This window comes from Vigna unguiculata, chromosome 2, assembly GCF_037176805.1.
Source record: "Vigna unguiculata cultivar grain cowpea cultivar isolate G323 ecotype 2 chromosome 2, ASM3717680v1, whole genome shotgun sequence".
NCBI classification, from domain to species: domain Eukaryota; kingdom Viridiplantae; phylum Streptophyta; class Magnoliopsida; order Fabales; family Fabaceae; genus Vigna; species Vigna unguiculata.
In genome coordinates, this window is record NC_140793.1 from 25,486,846 (window position 1) to 25,510,785 (window position 23,940).

The following is a 23,940-nucleotide window of genomic DNA, read 5'->3' on the forward strand; positions in this document are numbered from 1 at the left end:
CATAGGGATGTTTGGGTGATATATAGAGAGTTTTGCTTTGGTAGGGTTTAAGTGTTGAAAGTGTGGTGATGGTGTTGGTCTTTGTGGTAGGCGCTGCCGTACACTAAAGTTACTACTAGGGTTACTACTATTACTCACCAATACTATGCGGTGGGAAACGAAAGGGGGGTGTTTGGCACTAGAAATTATTATGGACGTTGATTGGTGTCGTCGTGGTATTGGTGGTGATGTTTCGTTGAGGGGACAGAATCCATCAATCAGGACCGTCAAATACTGTGCCATGTTTGGCTTGCCTCGGTAAGCACGAGCCTAAACGTGTGTCCTACGATCGTTTAGCATTTAATATATGTCCCATAATATTTATGGACACGCTGCATATATGGAAAAGAAAATTATCCATAAATACTCCTTTCAACACCCAGACAAAAACAAAATAAAAGACGTAATGAATTAAGTGATGCAATGAAAAAATAAATTGAGTAATCCAAAAATTAAGGATATTACATTAATTTTTTTAGTATTATTATTGTCAAAAAAATATATATTTACTATATGATTAAATATAATTTTGATTCATCAATTTGTATTAAAAATTAGAATTATTCTTTATTAAATTTTTTGAATTAATTTAATCTTTTATCTTTAAAAATATGTGAATTTAGTTCTTTAAATCAAATTTTTTAAGTTTATTTAATATTTCAAATATATTTTTTAACTTATATCGAAACGAACATTTATCAAATCGAATTGATTTAAAATTTTTAAAATAAATTAATTTTAATTTTTACTAAAAAATTGAAGATGAAAAGATATTTAATCTTTTATTATATACACTTAGAGTGAAAGAGTTAAAAAACATATAAACTAAAAGTATGGTGAACGTACCACTAACACGTACACGCTAGGAGAACGGAAGCTAAATTTTATCTTCTTTTTTTTTATATTCTCTAACCTGCTTTACAAATTACAACATTTTTACGCGTTTCCTCTTCATCAGATCTATGTTATAAACGAGTCATTTCATAGGTATACTATTCTTTGTGCATTATTAACAGTCAAATAGATGGTTTGTTGTGCAGTTTAAAAAATCTTAATAAAAAAGTTTAAGATTAGTTGAAAACACCCCAACAAAATTTATAAGTTACATTAATATATATAATATTGACAGACTTCATTTTTCACACTGTACATTATACTTATATTTTTTTAATATTATAATATTTCTTCGTATAAAATACAATATTCTTTTATAAATAATTCATGAATATAAAGTGTAAGAGGTGTGCCATTATAATATTTTTTTAAAAATATTTAAATGAGTCGTGATAACAAAAATGAAAACATTACTACGTAAATTTAAAAATAAATGTTTTAAATATCCGTTCCATAACTATCGTTAACATAACATATTAATAAAAACGATGACTTGAAATTATTTTAGAATATCAACATTTCAAATATAATTTGAAAGTACGACAAATAAAAAATTATCAAAACAAGTTACTTCATCTACTTGACCCGATTTCTTGTGAATTAACCATTTAGGTAGTTAAATCAACTTAACTTATTATGAGTTTAAAAATTTTAAGTATTCGATTCACCATGAGTGGGTTAAACATGTTAACTCATTTAAATAAAAGAAATTATAATTTTTTTCAATCTAACATTTTCTTTTAATATGTAACAAAATTCAAAAAGTCCAAACATATTTTAAAAGTTTGTTTGTGTTTTGGCTTAGAGTGTTAAGTTAATAAGATGAGTTTTTTTTATTTATTTATTTATTTATGTTTGAGTTGGTGAGCAAACCTAGTTCATCACATATTTAACCTAGGTAAGTTAGGTTCTTAGTGGATTAGGTCAATTTCTTATCATAGGTTCAATCTAGTTGAGTCGGGTTCTTAGTGGGTCGGGTCAATTTTTGGTCCGTACTGAAATTTGTAATTTTTTTTTAATCTAATCCGGTTTAAACTCGTGGTGGTACAGGTTAATTTACAGGTTTTAACTCATTTTGACAGCTTTAGATAAAGGACAGATCTTGAAAAAATATTTTAGAGTTACATAATTTTTGAAAGGATAAATATATTAAATTTAAAAGAAAAAAATTATTTGTATAATATTTTGTGTAAAAAAAATAATTGAAAGAGTCAAAGTGCCTCAAACATACGAGATGTATAACAACTTTAATTTAGAATTTTTCTTGTTATTTATTTTTTTTTTAATTTTTAACAACAATTTATATGAAAACCACTTTTCAAAGTCATATACCAAGTCGATTGTCGTAAAAGGTCAACTTTATATATCTAGGATTTTTATTTTTATTTTATTTTTGACCTTAAACATGCATTCAATCCTATGTGATATGCACAACTGAACTCCAGGAAGTATCAAATATGTTATATAAACTAAACACAATTATAACCAAATGTTCAACACTATTTTAAATTAATATATTAAATACCTAAATCAATATATAATTTACTGAAAAGGAAATATTTTTTTTATAAATATTGTAAAAACCATATTACTTAATCAAGTATTCTAAAATGTATCATAAAAAATAACTACTACAAAATTATAATGTCTAATCTTTAAAGTGTTATATATTAACAAAATACTCTGCACACGTGCTTATAAGAAATTACATTGCTTCTGAGTTTAACGATTGTGTTTTGCTAAAGGAACTAAAATATAATTACCTTACTTATAACATAAATTCATAAATAGGAAATGTGTAATCCATTGGTGTATTGTTCCATTAGTATATTACTTTATTCCATCCTCTGTTAATTTTAACTCGTACAATATTCATCATCCATTGTATTGCATAGCATCCACTTTTCGTAGCCCTCAATTTGCTACATTATAACTCAAAATGAACATGATTAAATACATTTATTAATGTATAAAAGTGACAAACAATGTTATTTAAATGTCTTCAATTGCACTCCTTTGTATTAAATAAATAATTCTTTATTGATATTTGTTACATTCAAATTTTGTATGTGAAAAAAAAAAACTTGGATGAGTACTCCTTTAACTAAGAACTAGAAAGCAAAAGAAAAGAATTATAATAAATAATATAATATATGGAATAAAAAAAAATTGTAAACTAAACATTGATGTGGTGTTTAATTTATGAAAGTGACCTAACTATCACTTCAAAAGGCATGTTTTCAAGAAAGACTTTTTTAATTAGTGGATTTTTAAGTTGGTGTATGCTAATAAATCATAGATATAAGCCAATTAATTTATTCTTTTAATTGATAGTTCAAATATATTTTTTCCCTTAATGATTTGAAACATATTTCAACAAAAAAATATTTAGAGTAAACCTCGAGATAATTTTTTTAGGATAAAAATTATTTATAGATTTTCTAATAAATTTTTATATTTGAAGTAAAAATTTGAACTGTAGTTCTTATTAGTGGACATTTTTTTTGTTGGTGAGAACAATCATTTATGAGACATGTGGAAGTGATGGCAAGTAATGATTGACCACATCAAAACTATGGGTAGGGCTACAAACCTAACAATGGTGAAAGACTAAACTCACAACATTAAATTTTTTTAACATATATTAGAAAGTGAAGTTTAAATCATATTCTTTTTACGTGTAACTAAATATTTGTGAATGGTCCAATAAAAAGTGACATATTAAACTCAATAAATCTTGTCAGATTATAAAAACATATACAAAAAATTATAAGATAAATATAATTTTCACACATATATTATAAATTATACTTTTATCGATAGTCGATTTAGAATCTTTAATAATAATTTATAGGTCAAGTGATGCTTGACTTTGAAATTGTTATAGTGATTTTGAAGAAAGAGAAAGAGTTATGATTTGTTATGATAAACAAATATACTAAATAGCAATATTTGGTTTTAACTGAAGCAACTAGAGGCAGCCTAACTTTTGTAAAAGCAACGAGTTGAATAATATTTGGTCAGCAATGCAAGCAAACAACACACACTTTACAAAAAATAAGAAAAAAAGAAAAGAAAAAGAAAAAGAGGGGATGGTGGAGAATGAGGGTGTTTGTGCACCGTGAATTGGGCATATTCGTTGTTGCTTTGATAAAGATTTGGTTGTCTCGTACGTTTTAAATATCAGCATTTTGGCTTTGGTTTAATCATCAAAAGTTGTGGGTGTGGTCTTATGCATATAGGATAAGCAAACATGGACCCCACTCATCTTTCTGTTCACCTCACCCTTTCTGTGTGGCTCTCCTCCTCACTCGTTGCCACCTTTTTTTAATTCCAGTTTTCAACTTTGATAAGGTATCAATGGCTATGGCGTTGAAACTTTAGTGCTACTATGATTGTGTCTTTCACAACAAAAAGTCAAATTAAACCTTCTCTTCTATTAACACGTATTAATCTAACGCTTATCACTAGATCAAAAATTATATTATAGTTACCAGTTAAGATGTAATTTTTTTTATTTAAAGATTGTATTGTCTAAGAAATGATCGACCTCAACATGCTCATTTTGATTCCGACCCGATAAATATTTATCATAAAACGACAAGTTTCAGTCATGGATCGAGGTTACGAGCAAGGAATCTGAACAGGATTTGGGCCAAGCAGTAATTGGGCTGAGCAGGATTTGGGGCAAGCAGGAATTGAGCCAAGCAAGAATTGGGCCGAGCAGAATTTGGGTCAAACAGTAATTGGATCGAGCAAGATTTGGGTCGAGGTGATTAGTTCGTTTCTAAAAGAAAGGAATTTAATATCCAACGGAGAAATAGGAATTAGTTACTGATATTTTGTCACACTAACACGTTTACCTACAAATCAGGTAGGTAAAAGGCCTGTACAAAAGAGAAAAGAGAAAGAGATGGGGGACCTTTTGTTTGGAACCAGAACTACTAAACTCCATAAAAGGAGGAAGAACACATATCTACCTGTGTAAGAGCTAAAAAGGTAATTTGTTCTTTATTTTCGTCTGTTTGAACTTCGAAACCGAAACAAAGATATTACAATTTAAACATTAGAATTTAATCGTGATCCAACCTATTTAATCTCTATCACGAAATAATTGATGTTATTTACTATAACTACTCGTATTTAAATCAATGATTGAACCCTTAACAGTGGAATCGCTGTTTTATTAAAGTGGCAGCCAGATCTTTAGAACAAGTCATTTCCATTAATTAATTACTGTTTCAAATGTCTAACTAGAAGTTTTGCAGGTTTTATTCATAATCCAGTTTACTTTTTTGCTCCTTTTTGTCTTAATTAGCTTTTAATAGTTTAAGACGGAATGCATTACCCTCATTCAAGAAATGTTTACTTGCTTCTGGCTTTAGTTATGAGAACCCATCTTACCAACCAAAAACAAATATAAAAACTCTGCAACTACTCCACCATAAAATAAATAAATACAATTATTTTGATTATTAATTTTTTTTCATTGAATTGTGTAAATTGTGTAAATTAAAAATTACATTTGAAATTTTCATTAATACACGTTTTTATTAAAAATATTTACTAAATATCCAAAAAAATATTTATCTATTTTCTAATTGAGTAACTGTTATCTGATTTTACTACCAAACACTTACATAGTTATTACCTTACATCTAACAAAAAATATAATTAAATTTTGAATTTATCATAAATTTCGTATTGATAATTAAATTTTCAGAATTTTTTTTATTGCCTAAATTTTTTATGTCATGTTTGAGACAATAAAACGAAATGGTGGTCACTCCAATGGATGAAGAACTCGATAAAAAAAATATAATATTTTTAATAATTAATGAAAGAATTTTTTTAATAAAAATTGAATTCAAAATACTTCAATTTACAACTAACTTAAAACTTTGTTATATTGTTTTTTACTTTTCTTATACAAAAATGTAAGCAATGACAACTCTAAATAACAAAGTTACCTCAACCGAAAATGAAATCAAATAATATGCATTTACTTAAAAATGTTAAAATTTTAAATACTTATTAAAATATATTTTTTTAATTAAAAATATTTAAATTTATAATAGAGTAAGCCTTAAATGTTATGAAGACTTTTCTCATTTGATTTGCTTTCAATTTAATTTATCATTTATATACAATGATATATAATAGAGTAAGCCTTAAATGTTATGAAGACTTTTTCAGGTATGGTTTTAAATAAAAAATCATTCCAAAAAAAAAAAAGAAAGAAGAAGTGGTTCTCCACAATTATTGCAGAAGTTCTGTTAGGTTACATTTTTTTGTTTAGCGTAGGAAGCCATGAATATATATGTGCATAATATTCTGCACACGTAATCATCTTATACGATAAATGAAATGTCTGTGGACATGAATTTTAATATTTTAATATTGCTTTCAGTTCCCCTTCTGAAAATGAATATTTTGAAAACTATATATTATAATGATATATATCTGATTATATGATTAAATTGTCAATAACTATATCATTGTTCATTCATAAGCACATGGCTTCATTGTCTAACGTGACCTTAACTTTCGTTACAATTAATGTGTGCATATTTTGCATCACAAGTAGGTTTGAAAAGTGAGAAAAAATTTCATAGGAAGAGTCATGGTGGACAATACTATGTTGTACCCTCGTCTTCTTCAAATAGAAGAGAGAGTTATTAGAAATTAAATTTATAGTATTTATTATTTATTGATGATTAAGGTTATCTTTTTGTATACAGAAAAACAAAATATAAATCAGTTTGAAAATATCTTTGAGTAACATGCTAAACTTTTCAAAAGCTTTTCACTTGGATAAAATAAGTTAAACGTGGCTTGTTTTTTTTCTTTTTTAACCATTGGCTATATTCATTTCTTGTTATAGTTCAGTTTTTACGAGATAATTCATGTAATAAAATTTAATATTAACCAAAATTTTTAAATCATCTGTTTATGGATTTTAAAAACTGTAGATCCCACATTTTTTTTCATCCTTGTTTTCTTCTTACAAAGTTGTTAACTATCTTTTTCTTAATGATAGAAAAGTTTTTCTTCTAAAAAAACAAAAACGGAAAGATCACAATCGTTAGTACTATTGTTTCATCCCATCCCACCACTTCCTTTTGTCTGTTTTTTTTTTTTGTTTAAACGAATTATATATACAGAAATTCACAAAATTTATAATTCATTCTGATATCAAGTTAAGGTTTTACAAACCAGTTAGGATAGGATTTTTTTTTTTTAAACAATGATTTTGATATTAAGTTAAAAATAAAGTTTAAATCTAATTTAATTTTATAAAATTGATTTATAAGATGAGGTTTATAGTCCACTCATTATAAAAATGTATTATCTTTATTCGATGTGAAACTTTCAATAATATCATAAAAAATAATAAGAAGATATTTTGTTTTTCTACAAATGTTTTTACCCAATCCACATGAGATAATGACATTTGAATATATACACTTTACTTTTTTTTTTAGCTGAAAATGTTGTTAGAGTGCTTGCATTAGTATTTTCAAAATTATAACTGTTGTCGCACTTATTCAAAGTTTAATAACTTAATTAGAACTTTGTTAAAATAAATAAAAATATCATAATTTTTAAAACATATAAAGTAATATATAGATTATATTATATTTACCATATAGGATAATTATCTTGCTGTAACCACCAACATCTTTTAAAGTTAAAATAAGAAATATCTTAGATATTTGATAAGAACTATAATTTAAAAGAGAAAAAAAAAAATAACACACAGTTGACACAGTAAGGGATATCAACGGAGCAGATAGAATATAAATAGTAGCTCATTCGTATCTGTTGAATAAATATCCGTTTGTGTTCGTCTCTATATTTGTGTGGGTATTCATTATGCGAATATCCGCATATTTTTGTAATATTTACAAATATTTACAGGTACCCTCAAGTATTTAAAAAAAAATATTTAACAACATATTTTAACCATAAATTTAAATAAAATATAATATATAATATTGATAAATTTTAAACAAAGTTCAAAAAACTCATTTAGATAGTGTGTTGAATGACCGTTTACAAAAAAAAATATATATTTTAAAACCAATTGATAAAAAATAACATAAAAATCAAAATGTCAATATTTTAATTTTTTTAATCTAAATAAAATGTATAATAAATACAAATACGCATGAATATAAATATTATAATACCCGAATCGTCTCATTAACAAATAAATATAAATATTACCCTAACATATCATCCGAAATATCTATTTACTATATTTATTTTTTATTTATAAAAAAATTTATCTAGGGATATTATTCATAAGTATCATTATTGATCTATATTGTTAAACTGTTTCAAGACCACGTACAAATCTGTGGTCGCCGAAAAATGTTTTTATGGTTCACCTGCATGCTCTATAAGGGTGGCTATCAATGTTATCTTAAAGTTCCACTAGCTTTCATTATTATCATTATCATTTTTCTTTACTGTAACATCACAAAACAAAGCCAATAAGACTCTTACCAATACAATCACCACCAGCTTCATTTTAGAACATAATATAATATTAAGCGTTTCAGTCTCGCTCATTCACATATTTCAAAATTCATTAAAAATAATTTGCTGTATTTTTATAGAATTTAACTAAATTGATAATATAATGTTTTTAATAATCAAATACGGTTTTATCCGACGTAAAATTGAAATTTGTTTTTTAATTTTAATGTACTTAATTATTTTTACAAATGGTTAGTCTTAAGTAAAAAAAAAAAAAATACCATACAATGTGCAAAAATTATAAAAGCGATTGATGAATTGGTGGAAAACATGTGTTGAACTCTGTTAGTTTTTTTATTTATATTTTGTAGTTGCATTGGGTTTTATTTTACTCAATCTTTTGATCTAAGCAATGGATTAGGTAGAGAATTTAAATTTTTTTATTCCTTTAACCTAAATCAATCCAACTCACGCACAGCCAATGGAATTGAATTGGATTTCAATTCATATCATACAGAATAATTCACACGTCAAAGAAAATATATAAAAAAAAAATGTTACATGTGATAGGCCGCAAAGGAAATAAATATTTAAAATTTATAATTCTATTATCTTAAAGTTTTAGATTTTTAAATTAAAATAGATTTTGAGTATGTCTACGAATGTTCCAAACATATCCACCCAACATGATATTTCTCAATATGATTTGAAAATAAAAATAAAAAAAAAAAAAACTTAAAAAATGCAACAAACATAACCTAACATGGACAAGTCAATAATTCTATCTAAAAAGAATCAATGTTTCAAGTGAAATGGAAATAATTAGCAAGTGAGACTATGCATGGTGGTGACATCTCCTATTCTCCAATAATTAAAATACCATAAACAAATAAAAAATATATAGTGATGAAACCCACTCTATTTTTCATTTTTTATTTTATTTTGTTTTAAATTCAGTAGCTTCCAGAGGGTGGAGGTAACATTTTTATGATGATTTCTTTTTGCACCCTTATAGTGTCTTTAAAAGACCAAATTGTTCCTATTGCTATCCTAAAGTCATTTTTAAAGGTAAAGTGAAATCTTTTATATTTCTATGAGTGTAAGAGAAAAATGTGGGATGAAAAAAGAAATCAGTACTGTTATTTATGGGTTGAGCCCTATTTTTCTCTTTTATTCCAGATTGGGAACCTTACAAGTTACAACCCAATTGCTTCATGCACCCTATCAATTACTTTCTACATCTATCAATTTTAGAAAATGATCGTTTTACCTTTTGTAAAAGTGACTTCCTACTCCCCAAACAGAATTTTGGAATTTCTGAAATAAAAAATTTGAAACGAAATTTTCCTAAATAGAAATTTCAAAATAAAATTTTCGGAAACAAGATTTTTGAAATAAAATTTCGAGAACACATTGCACAAATTCTGGAAGACAATTTTCTGGAACCTATTTCCGGAATATATTTTTGGAACAAATTTTCCAAAACACATATTATACTCCTACATGAATTGTATTTTGGAAAAATATTTTCGAAATACATTAAATATTTTTCAGAAAAATCTTTCTGGAATGAATTTTTTTACTTTTTCTCCGATCTTCTTTCTCAACCGTAGCGGTCCAATGGCTGCGAAGAAATTTTTGGGGATGCAAAAAGCAATTTTCCAGCCCAAAATCCACAATCTAACTAACTTTCAGAATTCAACCCAGATTAATTTCAATTCATAGGTACAAGTAGGGATGGCAACGGGGCGGGGCGGGGACGGGTTTCACTATCCCATACCCATCTCCGTAAAAAAAGTTCATCCCCATCCCCATACCCAAACCCAATGGGTATCAAACTTTTATCTCATCTCCATCCCCACCGGGTAACGGGTATAATCTTATACCCATACCCGTACCCGTTTTCTTACTACTTTAATATTAATTTTAATTAATTTTTATAAAATAATAAAAAATTATGGTAAAGGAAACATAATATTATCAAATATTCAATATTAAGAGTATGGTTATTTTTTCGATATCAAATACTTTGAAATAAATTATAATTGCTTACATTTTATATTAGAATACCAAATAAAATTTAATGAGAACCAAAACATTTATTAAATTTGCAAACATTAATGAAACCTAGTTGATAAATTTTAAAAATATTTTTAAAAAAATATAAAAGGAAAAAAATATTTAAATTAAAATATATTTTAAATGTTTGTTTACTTCAATTTTTTAAATTATAATGAATCTATTTTTTATACACTAATAAAAGTTATAATACATCACTTGATTAAAATAACGCAAAGAACAAATAATAAATATAATAATAAAATTTTAACATAAATCTTGTATCTTTTAAACCACAATATATGTTGGATGGTGGTAAAATAATATTCATGACAATTACATTAAATTTTTATATTGTAGTAAATAAAAATTATTTATACAATTATAGTGAAAAAAATTAAAGTATGATTGTAATGAGTTAGAAAATAAAAAATAATTAGATAAAATTTAATAGTATTCTACATGATGAAAATAAACAAAAAATAAAAATATAAAAAAATTAACAAATGTGTGTCTTATAAACAATTTGGAGAGTATTGGAAGGAATCACACAAATGAAAACAAATATATAATTAAAGATATGATAAGATGAAAAATATCTTAGAGATCTAAGAAAACTTTTCAAATATCAACATATATACTCAATGTTTGATAAAAAAATGACAAACAAATAATAAACATAATAAAATTTTATCATAGATCTGGTATTTTTTAAACTCCAATATATGTTGGATGGTGATAAAAAAATATTCATGACAAGTACATTAAATTTTTATATTGTAGTAAATAAAAATTATTTATACAATTATATTGAAAATATTAAAGTATGATTGTAATGAGTTAGAAAATAAAAAATAATTAGATAAAATGTATCGAAATAGTATTCTATATGATGAAAATAAACAAAAATAAAAATATTAAAAAATTAACAAATGTGTGTCTTATAAATAATTTGGAGATTATTGGAAGGAACTGCACAAAGAAAAACAAATGTATAATTAAGGGTATGATAAGACGAAAAACATCTTAGAGATCTAAGAAAACTTTTCAAATATCAACATATATACTCAATGGTTGAGAAATAACAAAAATTATTTTAGCGAAACAAAAGAGTTCTTCAAATGAAACAAAAATTAATAATAATAAGTAAAGAATTTTTTTTTATATTACCTAGTAAATGAATTGTTTATGCTATTAAACACTTAAATTGAAAGTATTAAATATTCTCATGTGAAAGGAAAATATACAATAAAAAAATATTAAAAAATAATAGAAATATTCAAATGTTAGACATAAATTTTTTTTAATTGACATACATCATTTTAACATAATTACATAAATGTTGTGATAAAATAAAAAATATATTGGAGATGCGAAATGAGTTTCATGACAAACCAAATATTTAGAAGAAATAAAAAATAAAAAGCATCCTCATTTAAATTATTAAAATATTTACAATTAATTAAGTAACCCTATATATATATATATATATATATATATATATATATATAGGGTTACTTAATTAATTGTAAATATTTTAATAATTTAAATGAGGATGAGGATATGGCGGGGACGGGTATTATGGCGGGGATATATTCATCCCCATCCCCATCCCCATACCCAATTGAAAAAATCGGGGATTCCCCATACCCATACCCATACCCAGTCAATGCGGGGATTCCCCGTCAAAACGGGGACGGGTTCGGACAATACCCACGGGGACGGGTTTGTTTGCCATCTCTAGGTACAAGATATTTTTATTATTATCTTTTCCTTGTGGCACATACTTTGGTAATTATTTAAACGTATTCTATATTTTTGAACAAATTTAAATTATTATTTATATATTAAAATTCATTTGATGTTTTTCCCTTTTTAGTCATAAATTATTGACCACTTATATTATGAAGTCTGTAACATCCCATTTAATAGTTTTTCACACTATCAAATAAAACATTATATCCTGATCAAACATAGCAGATAGTAAGAATAACAGTCATACACACATAGTATGTGAATCTAGTACAGTCCTCCAAAAAGCCACATCTATATATATACAAGGTGAGAGTACGTGGAAAAGATACTAAACTACATAAACCCCAAAACGTACAACAGTAACCTATAACTACAGTGGACAATCCCTGCAAGGCTCCAACTCCTACTCAGGAGGGGGTATCTTCATCTGGTTTCTGCTCTGCTCACACCCACCATAGGTGATCATTGCAAAAGGATAATATGCAAAAGCAGACAAACACAACAAGAAGGGTAAGCTAATTGAAATGAGAAACACCGATACACTTCACAATTAGAAATATCAATCATAGCATGTAATTCAATCATAAGTTCTAGACTCGATATCCGGATTGTGTAAGCGACGTTGGAGCTCTTGGTGGCTTGCACCTGCAACGGTTCCCAGACTCTGTAGAGTATGGACACATGGAGTATTCACCCGACCGTTTTCAGGGTAAGTCCACTTCACGTCTAGAACTGGGTCAAGTCCAACGACGAGGACCTCCTGCTACTCCTCACGACATAGTCCATTCTGCTCTATCTGAGCTTGAATGATTATTGGAGTTTCAGGATACCAACCATTACAGATTCCTCACATCCTTACACACACTACAATTCCACTTGAATTTCCCTTGAAATTCTATTTCAACCTCAACTTCTTATAATTTATATTCACCCAATTTAATCATATAATACATCAATGGTAGCATTTCAACCATACAGGGTCTAAATTGCACAAGGATACATTAAAACATGCATTTTCACTAATGAAAACAGAATTAGAACACCATTACTGTAGTAGCTCTTGCTCAGGCTAAAAAGTCTAGCCTAGGCGAGAGGTCATCTCACTCAAGCGAGCCAATCTCGCCTAGGCGAGACACTAACAGTGGCAAAAAGAAAACCTGGGCGAACTCTCGCTCAGGCTAGGCTGGTTCGCCTAGACGAGATCGTCTCTCGCTCAGGCGACTCCAGCTCGTCTAGGCGAGACTTCACGCAGGAACAAAGGTGCATCTCCTGGTGTTTTCGCTCAGGCGAGCGTCACTTGCCTAGGCGAAAATACCAGGTCACGAACCTGTTCCCACATGCAGTGGATCAGTTTTCCTCAAGCACAAACCAATTATTCACCAAAACATGCAATTCAAACACTTATTCATCAATCAAACACGTAATTCAAGCTCATCCACGTATTTTCTATACAATTTAAGAAGAGAGGTTAGCTTCCCTTACCTATATATATATATATATATATATATATATATATATATATATATATATATATATATATATATATATATATATATATATATATATATATATATATATATATATATATATATATATATATATATATATATATATAGCTAGAATCCTCCCACCCAAGAGCACATCAGTTGTACCACCTAGTGAGCTGGAAATGCAGGTTCAAAGTGTGAGAATGGTTCCCAAATTAACTCAGTAGGAAAGGGGCTCTACAAATTTCGAATTTAAAGAGGAATGTAAAGGTTGGGAGTAACTTACATGGAGGAAAAGAAGGAATTGTAACTAAGAGGGAAGATCCTGAACTGGTCTCAGGTTTGGATTCTGCAACAGAGGAAAAGTGATTTAGAATTTTTTTTTTTTGGCAGAGAGAAGACAGAGGAAGAGAAGAGGGAGAAGGGTGCAAGTGAAGTGTAAAGCAGTTATGTAGTGTGGGTGGCAGAGAGAAGAGAGATTAAGGGGCTGAAAATTTGAGTTCTCACAAAGTTAATGTTTTTCGCTCGTAAAATTTAAATTAATTATAATTTTCTATTAAGCCATGAGGATTTGTTCTGCTTAACGTGATATAGTTCAAATATGTTATATTTGATTATTAAATCATGCAAAAAAAATTTTTTTTGTGTATGAACAACTTTTGATAAAAATTGTTTATATTACCTTCAAAATAGCATAGTAACATAACATGACATCAAGCATCTAAAAATCTATCCCAGTTCCTCGTCTCCCTCATCTTGAGAAAGTCCACGTCATCCATTAACAAACTTTGATGGAAGCGGGAACTGTTCTCACTCCCACTCTCACTCCTCGATTGCACACTCGCGTTCCCTTTAACACTTCCAATTCAAATACCTTATTTCAACCGCGCTTCACTCTTTCGTCTCATTCTCCTTCTCCTTTATCATCTTCCTTTTCCGCTTCCAGTTACAGAGGCCCCACACCAAAACTCGATTTCCTCGCCGATTGGGTTTCCCAAAACGACGACGTCGTCCGCACCCTCCCAATCTATGTCGGCTCGGCTTCCCTCTTCGCCGTCCTCCTCAACCGCGCCCTCTCCGGCATCGCCCCAGTCGCCGACGCCGGCAGGTACATCTCTTCTTTCTATTCTTAGCTTAATTAGAACTCCTAGATCGAGGCTTGTTATTATTAGGCCTTGTTTGAACTTGTTGTTTTCAAAATCAGTTTGGTTGTAACGAGTGATTGCATTTGCAGTTCGCAGTCCAGAGCTGACCTGTTGACTTTGGGATTGGCCGTTACCAATATTTTGACTGGCCTCGTTTGGCTTTCGATAAGGCCTAAGTCTATAAATGTGGTGAGCTTCATTCTCCTCTTTGCATCGCATTTTTTTTCATTTCAAACGTGTTTATAATTGGCTGGATTCTTTGTCCAGGTAAATCCTCGAGGAGTTGAATGCAAGAGATTTTGCACTACACTTCCTGAAGTTGCGTTTAATGAGTTGCTTTGGTAGGTTCATTCGAGTTGCTAATTTCGGTCGTGTAAATTATTTTTTAATTCATAAGAATTCAACAAATATATCGCGAGCTTTACATATTAGCTGTACAATTCTTATCCAATTGTTCCAGTCGGTTAACTTTGTGAATGTGTAAAATAGTACCGCAGGGAAACCGGATCCTTGGCTTAGGTTTGATCAGGAGCTGTCAGTAAAAAATAGATGTTAATACAATCTGACATTTTTTTAAAAAATTTAATGGAAGAAAAAATCATAGTGATAACGGAAGGTGCTGCTTTAATACTTTTTCCTCCTGTTTATTGATAGTATGTATAATAATCTGTTCTCAGGGTGTGGGAATCTCTGTCAGATGCCACTTGTTGTCGTTCGCTTGTTGTTGTTTATGAGAGAAGTTGTGTACTCCAAATAGGTTTTGCTGCAGATTCTTCTTCTGGGAATGGTGAGGCTGTAAGTGTGGATGCCAATAAATTGATGCAAGGATCAGTATACCAGGGAGTTATGAAATCTGGTGCTCGTAAGTTTTGAACTATATGTTAACTATCACAGTCGTTGCTACTCAAATACGGTACTTTTCATTAAGTGAAGATGTGCCCTGGTATTCATTGAATCTTGTTTTTTTTTTCACATGTTCAGAGAGTTACTTGGCAAATTTATCTCTTTATCCTGGAAAATCTGAGCTGCCATTTCTACCTTTAAATACTCAGGTATTGTGTTTGTATGTATTAAACTTGTCCAGTTAAATAATGCGACGTGTCTATTTTATTCAATATTACTGTGTGCTCCAACTAGTTGCCCTGGTATGTCTTTCAAAAATCATGTTGAAGCACAAGCTTTTGTCTAGAAAGAGCGAAACATGGGGTGTGTTAGTATAATGGGTATAACTGAGAATCTTGAAACCTAGCTGTATGTCCAATTAATTCTCGGAGTCGATAGCTTGAATGACTTTTAATAGTTCTTGGCAACTGGTGTACTCGAGTTTTTGGAGTAAGACCCTTGAATAGAAGCTGCATATTTTAATCTGAATGTGGTAGTTTTGATTTCAACATATAACACAATTGACAAAATCAGTACTTTTAGTCCTTTAATTTAATTCTTTTTCTTCAGTTTGATCCATTAACTTTTAGTTATTTTACTTCGATCATCTATTATGTGTCTAACAAATTGGTCCTTTTCCATAGTTTTATCTAACCCGTTAATGGCATTTCATATAGAAATGCGTTGAAAATAGTGGTGTTCCAAGCTTTATGGTGAACGAAACTACCAAAGGCATTGCTCTACCTTATTTCCAAAAATAAGAGTACTTATTGGCATATTTTGGCTTTATTTCTGACTTTGTTATTCATTTCTTATTGTTGTGTCACATAATGTACAGTAGAAAATAAAACACTCAGGATTCTTGTTATGTTTGTGTGAATTTATGGCCAAAAGCTCATCACGTGCATAGACATTGTCTGCATTGTTTAGGTTTAAGTAATTTCATTACTGTTTGACTGCCACTTTGGAACCAGCTCCTATTAAGCATATACTTCCTGCAATATTATTCAATCAACTTGATAAAATGGTAGATGCAAAAATGGTCATTATAGTTTATTGGCTGCGTAAAACAAAGACATACAAGGTTCCAGTTATGAAGCACGGAAGCCGGACACAACGGTAGTGCGGCACCTATAGTCTCCAAAATAGGGGTTATGGCAATATATATATATATATATATATATATATATATATATATATATATATATATATATATATATATATATAAGGTTAAATATGTTTTTGGTCTTTTAACTTTAAGTAACAATTGAAATTAATCTAATTTTGATCAAATTTAGTCTTTCAATTTTAGAAATGTGTAAATTTAGTTTTTTTAACCAAATTTTGTTAAGCTTATTTAACGTTTCAAATGTTGATTTGACACATTTTTACTTTAACGTTAGCTTAGACACGCATTTGAAATGTCAAATAAATTTAATAAAATTTGGTTAAAAAAACAAAATTCACGTATTTCTAAAGATAAAAAATTAAATTAGTCTAAAGTTTTGAAGAGAGACTAATTTCAATTTTCACTAAGTTAATGGACCAACAACATATTTGACCATATATATATATATATATATATATATATATATATATATGTATATATATATATATATATACTCTCATTGAACATGATTATAAATTATTTAAATTGACCATCAAGATTATATTCAAAATCATCTATTAAAAAGTTAATCAAGTATAAGAATTCATCTAAAAACAAATTTAATGAGAGAAGGGAAAACACACAAGGTAAATATGAAATAAAGCAGTCATGTCTATATGATACATGTGAGATAAAAACTCGTGCAGCTACCGGTAGATGTTAGGAGCAGTAATATATCACTAGAATACAGAGAATAAGTCGTATTGCATTAATTGTTCTATATTAGAATTAGAAAGAGCCTTGACATGTTTTCCATAGAACATAACTGATGGAAGTAGGTATCAGGGTATATATTATAGTAAGATGTGTAACAAGGGGAGAGGGTTTTGCTACGTGCAGTTTGTGGACAAAGGATAACCTTGTAAGAGACTTTTATCTGTCTGTGGCTATACTCCGTGTCATTTTTATGTTCAGCGTATATTTGATTGCTTAATCAATAGGTGTTCTATCAGTATACTTTTTCGCAGCCCAAATTCTGACTGGCATGCATATGAAAGATCATATAATGTTATGTTCAAGTCAGTTAAGGTGAAGCATATGATCCCCTTTTTTCAAACCTTGATAAAACTCTATTTATAAACATTTTTGTGTTTATATAGGTCTTCTGCTTGCCCCTGTTTTTCCAGGGGGAGACTGGTATTCTTGGGGCTACACCACTGACCTCCTTTGTTATCAATGACTTGTTGATTTCGTTAATATCTACTATCTAATAACTAAAGTTACTCATACGATTATTAGTATTTTGTTAGGCAGTAATTTTACAGCCACTTGGAGATAAAGGAATTGCAATTATCGGTGGTGACACGATACGAGGTTACACTGCTTCTGATCAGGTACATTTCAACCTTTTTTTCATGTGATGCCCAAATTTATCGAAAGGATCGGATCCTGTGGCATGTGAAATTAGGTTGGCATCCTGTTTTTCCGAAATATCATTTCAACCCTATTTAAGGTTTCGAATTTCAGTACAGACATGACACTAGACAGTAGTACAAGCACATTTGTAGGTCCTGCATATTGTTTCGTATTCCTTAGACTCAGTGAGATGCACGTTTGTAGGTTAGTAGGTCCTGCATATTGTTTCTTATTCTTTAAACTCAGTGAGATGCACGTATGTAGGTTAGTGGCATAATATTCAAATGATTACAGGCATGGATCACTTATATTGGAGAGAAGCTGGATTCTACCCTTGCAAAATATGTGAAACATCACCCTCTGGCTTCCCAAGGTTAAGTTTCAAAGACTTGCGAGGTGGCCTCTCGTGCATGTTTTTACTCGATTTTAATGGAAATAAATCCTCGACCTTTTGCCGAGTTTTTTAGGATAAGAGGCTCATATTGATCGCATGTATATGTTATCCATTTTTCAAGGCAGTGTTCAGATTATTAGTCAGACTAGTTGAAAGTTGGTAACTAATTGTATAATAAGCGCATTTCTGATATTTTCATTTGCAAACATTCAACGCCAGTCTCCCATGTCCTTCCCTCAGAGATATATAATTAATTCTGGTTTGGCTTTACCACAATTAAGTAGAAGACCTTTTTCCATTTTGTTAGCTGCTGATTTTCTATTCATAGCTTACAGTCGTAGAGAATAAAAAATTTAACATTGACTTGCAGTTTATCATTACTGAAACTTCTGTTGGGACAAGTTTGATTGGTTACGACTTACGGCTAGAAAAATAGAGGGCAAAAATTATTGCAATGAAGCTTGATGTACAATAATAGGTCCCCCAAACTACAGCAAACCAAACCCCACTTTTTTTGAGGGTGAAATTTATATAAAGGGCGCCAAGGGAGCAAATTGAATGTACTAAGTACTGTACAGGCATTCTAAATTTAATATATCTAGACTTACCACGAATATATTAGTCTTACTGGATGTTATATACTTCATATGTACTTAACTAAAAAAAATGATAGAGAATTCATTCACATTGCTGCAAATATACATCTGTAATGCGTCTGTTTCTTGTCTATAAAATCATTTAAAAAATAAGAAAAACAAAATTTCTGTAACAGAAAGCTCCCCCTCCCCTAAAAACCAATGAAAAGAATGAATGCTTAACAAGTGTGATAATCGTGCTTTACATGGGTACCAGCTACCAATATGTTAGCACCCTCATTAGTATCTCCATTATAGTGAAGACCTTTCCCAAGGCATCAACCCTGTTGCAGGATCAGCAAAATAAGATAGAAGGAAGTCCTTCAGGCCAGTATCCCAAACCTCACAAAACTGAAGCCGCCAGTTAGGTGGTTCAATGGCTTCTGTTCCTAGTCCAGGTGCTCTATCCTTTGACCCTTTATTCTGGTCCTCCTGCCAGTCCACCACATAGGTAGCAACCCTTCTGAAAAACTTGGCTTTGAATGTCTCCCATACCTGGTACTTGTAGTGGTTCACAATAGCAGTACCTTCAGGCATGTTGTGGTACCTAAACCCCTCCCTCAGCTGAAAATGGTGCACCACATTCAGAAGACTGATGTCAAGCAAATCCGGCCGCACAATGGATTTGTGCCGCTCAGGGCTCTGAAGCCTGCAAGTGTACCCTAGTGTAACCCCTTGTTTTGGGGGCGAGTGTAACCCAGAAGGCCCGAAGCTATGACAAGCTGTTCTTATCTCCGCAATGGATTTCGAAGATGAGAAATTGGCAACCACCGATTTCAGATAATTCTCACCAGGAACACCTTCCCTCAAGTTTTGATGAAATTCGCTAGGAAAGTAGAAGAACTCATCAACATCAAAGAACCCTACCCACTTGCATTCCTCTCTAGCTCTCAAGGCGCAGTGGGAAAACCCTGCCTCCTGAGTCTTAATCCAAGGCCAGGACTTTCTACTAACATTAAATCCTTGAAGATCAAGATCCTGAACAACCTTTTCAATATCATCGTCACTGTTGTTATCATAGATAAACCAACGCTCCACTCCAAGCCAGGCATGGTACATAACCCACTCTCTGAGCGCAGAAGCTTGGTTCCACACCATAGTACATGCACACAACTCATACTTCCTGCTTTTCCTTTTCTGAACCCTACCACTACCAGGTGCACTAACTGTAGCTACAGAAGGCACAAGGACACGAACCGGGTGCCTCACATTGCCTCCCAAATAACTCACTGTGACCCGAATCCCTCGAACCTTATCCGGATTGTTCCTTATGCTCTGTGGTAACATACATCTCACAACTTCTTGAGCCACAGAAACCGCCCTGGTGTTAAACAAAAATGCATTGTTCTGGTGAAAACTCTTAAGTCCGAAATGGCACCGGATCCGGGTCGGATCCGATATCTTGTGGGGTCGGAGATTCAGCCCTTTCACGAACACCACAACGGTGTCACCGTCAAGGATCGCCTCGTACGCCACCCTGTCCCAAGATTGAGCCGTTTGGTTCATCAAAAAACCCAAATTCCGGCGACCGACCTCGCCGCGCCGCCGCAGTTCGACGATTTGGGAGCCGGCAGCGGTGTAGTTCGTCTGGGGAAATGGGCATCTAACAATGGATCGAGATTCATCATAGCGGTCCGTGGAGAGGAGCGGTTGAACCTGAAGTTGAAGGGGTGGAGCGGGAGAGGAGGCGTTGGGGTGGAGCGTATAGTAGACGCACTCTAGTTGGTGGAGTTGGTGTTGTTGAGGGGTGGTGAGGATGAGGAGATGGTGGTCGGGGAAGATGATACGGTGTTGGAGGGTGTAGGAGGGTGCGGTGGGATGAAGGGGATCGAGAATAGAGTTGCTTGCGGAAGAGTATAGGAGAGATAAGGTGGAGGCTGTGAGAGAGGGTCTGAAGGTGGAGGGAGTGAAAATGAAGAAATGATGGTGAGAAGAGAAGAAGAGGAGGAAGATTAAGAAGCAGAAGCATAGAAAAAGTGATCTTGATGAGATGTGAGTGTGTCTTCCCACCGCGCGCTTCCTCTTCCGCCTTTGTTCTGACTCCATCTTTTTTCTATCTCCGTTTTTTGGCTTGAATGGGTGGGTGAAAGAAGTATAAGAAGTGGATGATTGAAGTGGTAGGCGCTGTTTGAATAAGAAGAAAGAAGGTGTGGAACGCGTCTGTGGAAGATGGATTTAGAAATTGGAAGAAGAGAAGGAGAGAGAAGAAAAGAAAGAAACAAGAAGGTGCAGAGTGTCTGGAAGGGAATGGGGTAATGTAAATAGAAGAAGTTAAAAGGTCGAAAGTAGTGGTGGCGTGGTGAGATTCTGGGGTAGTCTGAGGTAAGACTAAGTTGCATTGGATTGCATTTGCATGATTGTTAGCTGTGTTTAGTGCTGTATTTTACTCTTATTTATTACGACTCATTATCGCGCCTGAAGCCAATGCTGCACTTTCTGCTTTTACTTTTTCTTCCTTATTAAACACACACTTATTATTCTGCACATGAATAATAAATGGTTAATAAGATCATGATTGTTACTATTATTACAATTTCCTAAATATTTTTTTTATTGTTTAGCAGTTTTTAAATAATTAATTTCTAACTTCTTATATTTATTCATATTTCTTTCGAATATCTCTTCATTTTTTTATATAACACATGATTTATTATTATTTTTCTTTACTCATAAGACCTGATTTTATTAGTCATTTACTGAGTAAAATATTAGCAATAATAGAAAATAAGGTTATGGTTATCATTATGTGTATACAAAGTTTTTTTTATCATTTTAACTGTTCTTTTGAGTATTAATTTAGTTTATTTTATTTCATTTTAAATATTTTAAGTATATTTAAAAATACACTATTTTAATTTATTTATATTTGATAAAGTATAAGATTATTAATAAATACACCATATGAATAATATATATAGTTAAAATAAATTTATATATAAAATAAAAAGATGACAAATAAAAAGTTATATAGAAACATCATATATTGTCTAAATTTTATTATTTACATTTATAAATTACCTTAACTAATAGTTTTACCAAATACGTGTAATTTATTGTATCGGTTATCAGTTAATTTATCAGGTTTCATCTATTTTGCAAAAACACCCAAGGATCCAACAAGTAAAACACTTCTCATGTACTTTTTAACATTCTTAATTAGAAATTATGAAAGCCATAAGTTCGTCAAATAAAAAGTTTCACAAATCTTTATGATTTTAAATTTTAGTTAACAGTACAAAATGTGTTAAAAGAGTGTGTGATTGATTACACTTTTGTAAAAAAAAAAAAAATTAAGTTTGATAGATTTTAGTGTAACAATTTTCCATTATCAATTTACAACAAACATTCATTTAAGTCCATATTTTGTATAATTTGCATTTGAATTTATATATATATATATATATATATATATATATATATATATATATATATAAAATTACATGACACACTTATAATATTTTATACTATAATTAAAATTTCATAATCTCAATCAAAAATACGGAGTTAACCCAAATTATCTTAAAATAACTAAATTATGCGTATGGAATTTTTTTTCCCAAAGTTTCCACAATGGGCAGAATATATAGAAAAATTTAAATTACTTTCGCTTATAAAATGTTTTATTAAAATTTGCTTTATAGATGTTTCCAATATTAAAACAATTTTGTCCTTATAAGATTTAAAGTTAAATGAGGAAAAAGTATATCAGAGAGTTGGATAAAGAACGTATATTTAAATATTTTTGTCTCTATTCTTAATTAATATAGACTGTATAGAAAAAAAATCCATTAAAATATTGTTTACAGACACAAATGTTCCATGTCCTGTGGAATTTTAACGACAATTCAAACATTGCGTTGGCTTATGACTAATCCATGAGAAATTGAAGGCAGTCCAAAATGGAAATTGCCAACTGGTTTGTCAGTTTTGTTTCCACAGGTAATCTTTTATGAATATTATTTGAGCAAGTTAATTGGATAAATTCTTATACTCTATCATTTAATTACATATTATTTAGTATTATACGTTACATTTTAATTTTTTATAATATTTAAATGACACACTTGAGGTCGTCTTGCATCAATCGATGCCATAAAATTGATTCATTGAAAGAGAAATTATCACCTCTCCAAAGTTTGATTTTTGAGAAGGTTGAGATGATAAAATTGGAATTAAAATTATTCTAATTAGTGTTTCGTATATTTTTTTTCTTCATTATTTTTCTTATATTATAGCGTTATAATATATTTTATTAATTATTGCCTTTTGTCTTCCGGGTAATTTGACTATTTCTTTTAGTACTTTTAATATTTTACCAGAATTAATAGAAGGTTGAAAATATTTTCACAGCATAAATTAAATTCCATAAAACATAATCTGAGTTTCCTAATAACTCAATCTTCGTTAGAGAAAATCTGGATATTTTATGAATTTGGTGAAAGATTAAATTTGTTACCCTTAATGGTATTAATTGACAAAAAAAAAATATTATAAAGATAGAAAAAAAAAGGAAAAAGAAAAAATATAAAAATGTGATTTTAATTTATAAAATAATAGGAGCATTTTTTCTTTTCATAAAAAAAATAGCATCGTGTAACACTAGCTTCATAAAATGTCTGGATATTAATTTATTGCAAAGGTT

The 23,940-nt window shown here is 30.2% G+C and overlaps 2 protein-coding genes across 5 annotated transcripts; one reads left to right on the plus strand and one right to left on the minus strand.

Annotated features, from left to right (window-relative positions):
• Positions 1 to 14,431: 14,431 nt before the first annotated feature.
• Positions 14,432 to 18,939, plus strand: CCB4 (cofactor assembly of complex C). 4 transcript variants are annotated; one of them, XR_014993011.1, is made up of 7 exons: positions 14,432 to 14,826; positions 14,953 to 15,052; positions 15,131 to 15,204; positions 15,541 to 15,725; positions 15,845 to 15,915; positions 18,168 to 18,247; positions 18,564 to 18,619. XR_014993011.1 is itself a non-coding variant. In XM_028053268.2 (7 exons), the coding sequence occupies exons 1-7, from the start codon at positions 14,510 to 14,512 to the stop codon at positions 18,645 to 18,647; spliced, it is 915 nt and encodes a 304-aa protein (XP_027909069.2). In that variant the 5' UTR covers positions 14,432 to 14,509; the 3' UTR covers positions 18,648 to 18,939. The 4 variants fall into 4 exon arrangements, 3 of the variants coding, with proteins under 3 accessions (XP_027909069.2, XP_027909075.2, XP_085526046.1); XM_028053268.2 differs by having other exon boundaries at positions 18,164 to 18,247; positions 18,564 to 18,939; XM_028053274.2 differs by having other exon boundaries at positions 18,164 to 18,247; positions 18,534 to 18,689.
• Positions 18,940 to 19,316: 377 nt separating this feature from the next.
• On the minus strand, positions 19,317 to 21,666 carry LOC114168439 (glycosyltransferase family 92 protein RCOM_0530710-like). Its single transcript, XM_028053256.2, has one exon. The coding sequence runs from the start codon at positions 21,342 to 21,344 to the stop codon at positions 19,551 to 19,553; it is 1,794 nt and encodes a 597-aa protein (XP_027909057.1). The 5' UTR covers positions 21,345 to 21,666; the 3' UTR covers positions 19,317 to 19,550.
• Between the last annotated feature and the right edge of the window lie 2,274 nt (positions 21,667 to 23,940).

Coding starts and splice junctions, on each gene's coding strand:
- CCB4 (XM_028053268.2), top strand. CDS start 14,510: ATGGAAGCGGGAACTGTTCTCACTCCCACTCTCACTCCTCGATTGCAC. Junction 14,827..14,952: donor CCAGTCGCCGACGCCGGCAG/GTACATCTCTTC, acceptor TTGCATTTGCAG/TTCGCAGTCCAGAGCTGACC. Junction 15,053..15,130: donor GGCCTAAGTCTATAAATGTG/GTGAGCTTCATT, acceptor TTCTTTGTCCAG/GTAAATCCTCGAGGAGTTGA.
- LOC114168439 (XM_028053256.2), bottom strand. CDS start 21,344: ATGGAGTCAGAACAAAGGCGGAAGAGGAAGCGCGCGGTGGGAAGACAC.